At 42.3% G+C, this 10,343-nt stretch overlaps 1 protein-coding gene across 1 annotated transcript in view; it reads right to left on the bottom strand.

Annotated features, from left to right (window-relative positions):
- The window catches only part of LOC107122987 (vomeronasal type-2 receptor 26-like), a 12,819-nt gene extending 2,808 nt beyond the window's left edge, over positions 1 to 10,011 (bottom strand). The window contains exons 1-6 of the mRNA XM_015426137.1: positions 9,763 to 10,011; positions 7,134 to 7,185; positions 5,162 to 5,216; positions 3,989 to 4,280; positions 2,205 to 3,050; positions 1,502 to 1,729 (exon numbers count right to left, since the gene is read on the bottom strand). Coding sequence (XP_015281623.1) covers positions 1,502 to 1,729; positions 2,205 to 3,050; positions 3,989 to 4,280; positions 5,162 to 5,216; positions 7,134 to 7,185; positions 9,763 to 10,011 — 1,722 coding nt within the window. The remainder of the gene's footprint in view (positions 1 to 1,501; positions 1,730 to 2,204; positions 3,051 to 3,988; positions 4,281 to 5,161; positions 5,217 to 7,133; positions 7,186 to 9,762) is intronic.
- Positions 10,012 to 10,343: the final 332 nt, after the last annotated feature.

Here is a 10,343-nt window from a genome sequence, read left to right as displayed (position 1 = left end):
GTGGAATGAGCTCCCGGAGGAGATCAGGGCCCTGCAGGACTTTATGCAGTTCTGCAGGGCCTGCAAGATGGAGCTCTTCCACCAGGCTTTTGAGTAGGAGTTGCCACTACCACCACCATCAACGAGTTTGGAACAACGGGTTGTAGGAGTGGCTCTGAATCGATCACACTGTGGTACCACAATGTGTGGGTGCCACTGAGCTTAAGACCTGATTCTGGATACCATCCCCACCATCTTTAAACTGAAGATCATGACCGGCTTGAAGCACTTTATTTATACATTAGATATGTTGCTTTACTCTGTTTTTAGTAAGTTTTTATATTGGCATGTGTGCCCTTGTTTTTGCCGCCCTGAGCCCGCTCGTGGGGAGGGAGGCCTAGAAATTGAATAAATAAATAAATCATATGCATGGCTAGAGAGCCGGTCAAATTCATAGAAGGATTCAGGGCTCTTTTTGTAGCAGGAACTCCTATGCATTTTAGGCGTCACACCCCTAATGTAGCCAATCCTCCAAAAGCTTACAGAGTTCTTCTTACAGGGGCTACTCTAAGCTCTTAGAGGATTGGCTACATTAGGGGTGTGTCGCTTAATATGCAAAGGAGTTCCTGCTACATAAAGAGCCTTGGAAGGACTGAAAGCATTATGAAACACAGGTTTGAATCTCATTCTACAGTGGAAGCTTGCTGGGTGACCTGTATTAAAAATGTCAACATCTTTAACATGAAATAACATAAAAGAATATGGTAGTACTATCCGTTAATTCTTCATAGGTGAGTATGATTATGCAGATACATTAAATGTTTCTTACACAAAAGTAAACAGGTCACAGTGCAAGAAGCCCCTCAGAAGAAGTTGATAATGAATTCAGAATCCAATACTTATGTTTCAAAAATCATCTTCTAAGAATAGCTAACTGTCCCATTTGCTGGGTGCACATTCTTACTACTTCAAACACCATATAAAGTTATCTTTTTTCATTCACAGTTTATTAATTTCTATAGTGAACAATAATACAAAATATTAATCTTATTTTTCAACAATCTATTATACTATTCACCCCTTTTATTAATAGAAAGTGTTCTTCGGCTCATCCTCTGACTCCTATTATACCTAATAACTAAACAAGAATTACTTTCTATTCTGACTTCTATTATCTTGTACCACCCATTACATGTAATTCCATTCAGTTTCCTAAGGTCTTCTTCCATATTCATATTAGTCATAATACATATATTTGCATAGCATTGGACATTCTTCAATTAACTGTTTACTATTGCATATTTCCAATTTATTCTTCAGTTTATCCAATTTATTATCTATATTCATTCATCCTCTAAGACTATATAAAAGCTGAATTTAGGATGTTCTTGCTATGTTTAATCATGACAATGAATATAAAAAATATTGATCACAAGTTTCTCAAACATCTGATTATCCACTGGAACACCAGCTAATATAGCCCATCTTTGAAAATTTTGTAGACCTTATACTCAGATCTCACCTGACTAAATGTGCTATGCCATGTGATGATTTCTTCATTAATGGCGAACTCTCTGCCCAGTGAAGCCTGAGGATCCACCCACCCTACTTTCACCCGTGAGAAGGATTTGTTTGGAAAGGTAACCCAGTTTGTAATGTCAAATCCACTTTTTGTTTCACCACTTTTATCGAAGGTCACTTCCTCTCCGGCGCTGTTGTTAAATGAGATGCCCCTCAGGAAATAATGGAGCTGAAAGAAGTAAAAACTTTTATAAAATGGTGAATAATGGTGTCATTGTTAGATAAATCACTTTGTGATTCTGTGAATGGACGGTTTTGAGAGATAAAGACTTCATTTCTTTGCTGATGGACTGAGGGAGATTTCTCAGCAAGACTTTCTGAGGCACACAGGAAGGGGGAACATAATGTCATGATTGTCTTCCAGCTCAATCATGTGGATGTGACTTTGCCAACATTTGAGATGATTTCCTGCTCATTCTCTGTTCTGTAATCCTCATTCTGTGATTATCTATTCCCCCCTCTCACACATAGAGTGAACTGCAGCTAGGGGCATTTTAAAGTATGACATGAAAGGAAACAGTTACAAATCTTATCACCCAGCAACCCTTCTATTTTCTTCAAAACAACATCCATGTTGCTAAGTAGCTTATAAATACATCAAACTATTAAATACAAAAAAAACCTTGGAATTGAGATATTATTACCTTCCAAGGTGAAAAATTGAGAGCCTTCCATTTGTGTCCCTCCATTGCTGGTCTGGGCCTGAGTGTGGTTGTGTACATGATGTGCAAAGCATGTGCTATAGCATAGACAGCATTGTAAATGCTGTACCTTCGGCCAGCCATCCCCATTTCAAAATGAGTGCCAGGAAGGAGCTTCTGTTCCTCTTCCCTAGGACAACTGATCTTGACATCCTTGAAATCTGGCAACAAACAGTTGAATGCCTCTTTCCAAAAGACTCTGAAAACTTTGCGTCGATTTGTCCAATGAACACTTAAGAGCCGAAGGAAATTCTGGAACCCAGGAACCTCATGGGAGTGAACTGCAAAGGATAAAGATCCCTGGAAAGTTTGTCTTATGAAAGACCATCTCAATGTCTCCAGTTCCAAATCATCATGGGCTGTCATGATCCATACCTTACCTATTGTTATCTCTGATATTTCTGCTGTTTTTAGTAACAGTGTTAAAGTTGTCATGGCCTGAATTTCTGCATATATGACAAGAACTTTGGCTTGGGATTTATTTAAAGAAAGCAATAGATTCCTAGAACGCTCATTAATATTTGGATCCCGGAAAGAAAAATCCCTGCCTATTATCCTTTCTGTAAAGGCTGTACAGATGCCATTCTGAGTAAGCATTCTTGTCAGTATTTGTATGAAACCCTCTCCTTTATCATCATCTGGTGCAAAGATCCCAACCCACTTCCATGAGAAATGCTGAAGTAACTGGACAATCCCATTATATTGATGTCTTTCATTGGGAACCATCTGGTAGAAGGAAGGGAGCTTCACTGTGTCGTGTTTCTCTGAAGTGAATAAGGAGAAAGTAAACTAAAAGGGGAAAAAAGGTCACATTTGGAGATTATTTTTCATTTTGTATATGCATTTATCTACATATCACATGGTTCTCATGTGTGCGTGTATATGTGTGTATAAAACATGACTGCTTTCAGTCTTTCTCATCATCAACAAAAGTGTGCATCATTGTCTTCCTTACTGGAAAAAATATATATTCTGAGGTAGAATTTACATCTTCTCTGTAGCAGTAATGAGACCATTTAGGGAAATATATGGCAAGAAGAATATTGGAACCTACAGAATATAATCCCTTAGCTTTTACTTCAAACATCATATTTGTTCATCATAATACTTAGTGCTTGTTGAACACCATTTTGTGACACTGGACTGGAATCTAGCTCTCTCAAACTATGCGGCTAAGATATATAGTTGATGTATGCTTTTGGTAACTTTCTACTAGGATTTGAAGTCTACTGACTTCCAGAGATCTACATAGTGTACAAGTTTGGACCTCGTTTGTTTATTTTTTTAAAAAAGCATCCTCTGTAATAGTAAAAGACAAGGCCCATACTGACTACCTGTAAAGTCACTTATGAAAGAGATTTCAATATGTTGAGTTGGGACAGAGCCATCTAGTGTGTTTTGCAACTCAGAACTTTAATGATGTATGAACATCAACATGTCATACGTATTTTATGTACCCTGAATTTTTGCTTTAGAAACAGACATTTCATACTCCCATATATAGCAACATCCATAAATCGAACCATACCATAACAACTCTGCTGGGAGTATTCAGTTGCTAAAAGGATAATTTCCACAAATTATAATTATGATTTTGTTTGTTTGTTTGGCATGAATCAAATTTGGTCTTCATTTGTTCTTCTGACCTTCCTGAAAGGGCTCTTGAAAAATAAGGGAAGAGAGGGAAACACTCTGTAAGAGTTTCATACCCCACATGCATTTTGTACCTGTGGAATCTTATAAATGGGTAAGATGTTAGTCATTGAGAGCGTTGTTTCTGAGTCGAGCCCCCCGATTACTGCTGCCAGGTTCCTCTGGATCTCACAGTTGTAGTTTGGGATGGGCATATTCTGCAGTGCAGTAAGGCTCAGGATGCTCTGATAGTTTATCCTTTCATCATAGTACCTATGATAGATGTGGAACCCCAGAGTGATATTTGCTAAAATATTGGGGTTCTTATTGATCTCTTTCACGGTGTACACCAAGGAGAGGACATGTTGATTTTTCTTTGGGATGTCCCTGAAATAAGAAATTATTATTTTTTTGTAAGCTAGTCTCATATTAAAAAGGAAACTGAGCAGCAAGCAAGTCTGAGGGAAAAGGTGGAGAAGGCATGTGGACTGGCATGTGAAATGGATGGAGTACAAACAAGCTAAGGGCAAAGTCTAAATGAAAAAATGGGTAAGAAGCATATAGCGAAGTTCATATATATAGTCTGAAAATAAGCATCCTTGAACAATATGTTTCATAATAAAGTCCCAACCCAACATAGACTGATGCAGGAGTACATCCTATGCATCATAATGGGACTTACTTCTGAGCAAATATGCATAGGAATGGACTATAAACCTATCTTCTAAACAGGGAGGTATTCGTATTTATTTATTTTTTCTCCACCCCTGGTCTCAAGGCGAGTAATGATAATAATAAAAGCTGTACATGTTCAAAACAGCTCTATTACTAGAAACAATCAGGTGGCAGAGAACTGGTAGAAAATATATCCCTCTTTAATAAGACTTGCAATGGGGAAAAATACCCTTACACAGTTGGCTGCAAAACCCATGGATCAAGATGTTGTCTGAAGTCCACAAGATGATAGAAGGTTGAAAGCAATGAAATAATTCCTCCAATGATAAAGTCGCCTTTCTGATAATACTCATGTGGGACCTGAAAGGGATTGTTCATGTGACACATAGCAGTGTGAGCAATGCACCGTGGTTGAAGAAGCAGCAATAAGAGCATGAACAGAAATGACCTGGCCATCATGGAAGCATTCTTTCACCCTCTCTCTCTGAATACTAAGTCCTGTAGCTTTTGACTCATCACAAGCAAATGCTCATCAGGTCACAGTACGCTGCCTTCTACAACTTTCTGACTCCACTGGTAATTTCATTTAATACCTGGCCTGTAAATCTGAAAAGATTAGCTCGTCAGAGGATTTGCAGTTTACAGTTCCTAAGAGAAACGACAAAGAAGTGGGTTTATAACACTTTTCCAGTTTAGCTATAGATAATGTTCGTAATCTCTGCACATCTGTGTGTTTTCAGAAGACAAGAACAACTCATAGTGTTTTGAGATAATAATAGGGTTCATAATTACCCTCATATGTGCAGTGTGAAGTAGAACAACAAATTCAAAGAAACATTGTTTTCAGTCTTATCGAAACTTGCTATATTCCTACTAGGAACATGTTCCCACTGCCCATGGAGGTGGTGAGTTCCCCCTCATTGGCAGTCTTCAAGGAGTGGCTGGACAAACATTTGTCAAGGATGCTTTAGGTTGATCCTGCATTGAGAAAGGGTTTGGATTAGATAGCCAGTATGGCCCCTTCCCATAGAAAAGACCCTGATGCTTGGAAAGATTGAAGGTCAAAGAAGACGGGGACGGCAAAGGATGAGATGGTTAGACAGTGTCAAAGATGCAACGAACATGAAATTGAGCCAACTTCAGAGGACGGCGGAAGACAGGAAGGCCTGGAGGGAGCTGGTCCATGGGGTCGCGAAGAGTCGGACTCGACTGTGTGACTGAACAACAAATGGCCCCTTCCAACTCTATGGTTCTGTGCTGGAACAGTGGCAAACTATGCTTTAATGGAGAGCTTTACCCCCCTTTGTCCTATTCTGGAGGGAAAGAATATTGGAAAAATTTGAAATATTTGAATTTTAATAATTCACTGCTTGTGATTACCCAAGCTCAGAGAGGTTACTCTTGTCTGGCGTCTATGAATAAGGGGGGAGGGGATGGCAGTTTTAGTTAACTCCCGGTTAGCCTGTCCATAAGGTGATGTCTACAGAGATGTACATTCATTTTCAAGGGAGGGAGAAAGGCACCGAAATATGAGTTCACATTATAGCTGTATCTGAAGAAGTGAGCAGTGATTCACGAAAGCTCATACACTGACACAAATATTGTTAGGTTTTAAGGTCCTACTGGACTCTTGCTCTTTTCTCCTGCTGCAGACAGACTAACCGGGCTACCCATCTTGACAAGATCAGGTCATCCTGGGCTATTAGTGTAACAAAAATGAATATGTGAATGGAAGCCACCCCTTTTGTTTATATCTGTGGTTCCAATATGGCCTTCGGGTGAGTGAAGATTTCATGTTTCTGGGAGCTACAAATTTTAAAAAAACAAATTCCCAGATGCATTTCTTTTATTCCAGAATTCTAGGTCCACTACTTTTGTCATTCCCACCCATTTCACTCCTTCTAGAGGCAGGAAGAACGAGGGGAGAAAAAACATGCCTAGCAAACAGCTGTTCGGCAGCACAAGTGCCCTTTCTAAGTGCCATCATTTTCTATGGAAAGACCTGGCCTCCAAACAGAAAAAAAACACTTATAATTCATTTGCCCAAGGCTCCCCAAACCTTTTGAGCTTGTGGGCACCTTTAGAATGCTGACATAGTATGGTGGGCACAGCCTCAAAATGGCTGCTGCAGCTTATCTTCAGTTACACAGTGAAGATCCTCGTGCTTTGGTGGCAGCTGATGCCAAAGCAACTTTTTTTAAAAAAAATCTGCACAGCCAATCAGATCTCCAGTGCTCTATCTGAAGCCTTGCTATCTGGCCTTGCCCATTTACTAGAAAGACTTGGCTGGCCCCAGAAAAAGTGTTGGCAGGTGCCATGGTGGTGCCCCTGGGTACTGACTGGGGAACTGTGCCTTAGGATTCCTCTCAGATCGTTATATTTGGTAAAATGAATACTCACAGAGGTTTGACTATTCTTACAAAAATGCTGTCAAGCATCATTATACCAGTGTTGCAGATGGCATGCTGAGTACAGGAGATAATGGTGGCTAAGGCTACCTATGGGGTGCACGATGTTGGTGAATTCTGGACTGAGGACATCTTGGTTCTTCTACTCTATGCATACCCATTGATGACCACTTACACATCCACATACGAATGAATGTCTCTTGAGAAACCTGTATAAGGTCCAAGAAGCGACAGTTAGAACCGGATATGGAACAACTGATTGGTTCAGCATAGGAAAAGGAGTACGACAAGGATGTATATTGTCACCTTGCTTATTTAATATATATGCAGAGTACATCATGCGAAATGCTGGCCTGGATGAATCACAAGCCAGAATTAAGATTGCTGGGGAAAAGATCAACAACCTCAGATATGCAGACGATACCACTCTAATGGCAGAAAGTGAAGAGGACCTAAAGAGCCTCTTGCTCAGAGTAAAAGAGGAGAGCGCAAAAGTGGGCTTGAAGCTCAACATCAAAAAAACTAAGATCATGGCATCCGGCCCCATCACTCCTTGGCAAATAGAAGGGGAAGTCGTGGAAGTAGTGACAGACTTCACGTTCCTGGGATCCCAGATCACCACAGACTGTGACTGCAGCCATGAAATTAAAAGACGCCTGCTACTTGGGAGGAAAGCGATGGCGAACCTAAACAGCATGATAAAAAGTAGAGACATCACCCTGCCAACAAAAGTCCGCATGGTCAAAGCAATGGTATTCCCAGTAGTCATGTATGGCTGCGAGAGCTGGACTATAAGGAAGGCCGAGCGCCGAAGAATAGATTCTTTTGAACTATGGTGCTGGAGAAGACTCTTGAGAGTCCCTTGGACTGCAAAAAGATCAAATCAGTCAATCCTAAAAGAAATCAACCCTGACTGTTCCCTGGAAGGCCAGATAATGAAACTGAAGCTCAAATACTTTGGCCACCAAATGAGAAGGGAGCACTCACTGGAGAAGACCCTGATGCTGGGAAAGATTGAAGGTCAAAGAAGACGGGGACGGCAAAGGATGAGATGGTTAGACAGTGTCATCGATGCAACGAACATGAAGTTGAGCAAGCTTCAGAGGACGGCAGAAGACAGGAGGGCCTGGCGGGAGATGATCCATGGGGTCGCGAAGAGTTGGACTCGACTGTGCGACTGAACAACAACAACAAATAGTCAAAGGTGGGGCAAGGGCAACGTAAAGAAGGCCTAAGTAAGTTAAACTGAAGAGTATAGTTTGTAGGGAAGACTCCTTGCATCCTTGAACAACGCATTCCACATTTCTTAATGTGATACAAAAAGTTTTTGCCCTGACCTGGATAGCCCAGGTAGGCCAATCTCATCAAATCTTGGAAGCTAAACAGGAATAACTCTGGTGAGTACTTGGATGGGAGAGCTCACTGAAATACCAGAGGTGGGAGGCATGGGCAGGCTTTATTCAGCCACATCTCTGAATATCCTCAAGGCCCCCAGTAGAGGTCAGTCACCAGAGGTCGCCATGACTTCCAGGTGCACACACACTCACGCGCACATGTGCACGCACATACACACATGAAAAATACAATACAAAACAAAAAGTTAGATGGGTGTAAATCCCACTGCACTTAATTGGAATGACGTCTGTGAAACATGAATTGGAGTGTAAGCCTATATTCTTAAAAGGAAAAAAAATCATTTTATTTATTATTTCAATTTATATCCTGCCTAGCCACAGAACTGGCTCAAGGAGGCTAACAACATTAACTCTGGTGAGTACTTGGATGGGAGAGCTCACTGAAATACCAGAGGTGGGAGGCATGGGCAGGCTTTATTCAGCCACATCTCTGAATATCCTCAAGGCCCCCAGTAGAGGTCAGTCACCAGAGGTCGCCATGACTTCCAGGTGCACACACACTCACGCGCACATGTGCACGCACATACACACATGAAAAATACAATACAAAACAAAAAGTTAGATAGGTGTAAATCCCACTGCACTTAATTGGAATGACGTCTGTGAAACATGAATTGGAGTGTAAGCCTATATTCTTAAAAGGAAAAAAAATCATTTTATTTATTATTTCAATTTATATCCTGCCTAGCCACAGAACTGGCTCAAGGAGGCTAACAACATTAAAAATACTAAAATAATAAATACATTAAAATACACTAGAGAATAAATACAACTACATAAGCAATTAAACAGTAGTAATAATGAATCTAAATTTATTACTTTCAGCTTGCTGGTCTTCTGCAGTGTTTGGCTTTCCTTTATTCCAACCTATCTGACCACCAAGGGGAAATACACTGTGGCTGTAGAGATTTTCTCAATTTTATCCTCCAGCGTGGGTCTACTATGTTTCATATCTACGATTGTGTAGTGGGTTGCCGCATGGATGGACGACAGACAACGACATAGTGCATAGCACGCTTTATTGGTACACAACAAGAACAGAGGACAAACGGCCGGCAGGCCAACTATATACACATCCAGGGGCACACCCCTGGGTCCCATTGGCGGGTTTGAATCTCCCGCCACGGTCCCATTGGTTCCCCCAGTGGGGGACTAGAATCCTAGTCCCCATTGTTATTTTCACTTCAAGCTCAGGGTGTTCGCTGGCTCCCGGTGGTGGTCAGCGTACACAACATCCCTCCCCCCATAGTTCGGAACCCCCCTAAGTTATGTAGTCCTTGAGGTAGGACAGGGTCCGTCACTCTCTTGTGGACCTTCGGGGGGGGATACTGGAATTGCTGGGGCCTCGGCCGCTGTGTCGGAGGGTCTTACCAGCAGAGGCTCTTCAGGTCCTGCAGCGCTGGCAGCTGGGGCCTCTTCCACGCCTGCCAGAGGAACGGGAGCCTCGTCTTGCTGCTCCCGCACAGTCGGGGTCTGCGCGGGTGGTGCCTGTGCGTTTCCCTCGAGGCCTGACTGAAGTTCCGGACCTTCCGTACTTGTGTGTTCCGGGAGCATGTGCCTACGGAGCTGATCAATGTGTCTCCGCAATAGTTGGCCACACTCGGTAGACATTTCATACATCCGGGTGCCCAAGGGACGGATGATGCGGCCGGCCAGCCATGCGGGCCCCGTGCCAAAGTTCTTGGCAAAAACCGTATCTTACGGAAAAAAACCCGTGGGGTGCTTCCAGCTGCTCAGTCGTGTTTTGCTCCTCTGGAGCCCGATCCGGGTGCAGGCGGTCCAGCAGTGTCCGAGGCCTCCAGCCCAGGAGGAGCTCCGCTGAGCAGTGGCCGCTTACCGGGTTGGGCGTGATGTGCTGTGCGAGGAGGAATTGCGCAATTCGCTTCTCCCAGTCTCCCTCCGTCAGGCGGCTCAGTGCTTCCTTAGTCGTCCGCACCATCCTTTCGGCTTGG

This window comes from Gekko japonicus, unplaced genomic scaffold, assembly GCF_001447785.1.
Source record: "Gekko japonicus isolate JY-2015 unplaced genomic scaffold, Gekko_japonicus_V1.1 scaffold171, whole genome shotgun sequence".
In the NCBI taxonomy this organism is placed as follows: Eukaryota; Metazoa; Chordata; class Lepidosauria; order Squamata; family Gekkonidae; genus Gekko; species Gekko japonicus.
The sequence above is the reverse complement of the archived record's forward strand: the minus strand, read 5'-3'. Positions and strand labels throughout refer to the sequence as shown.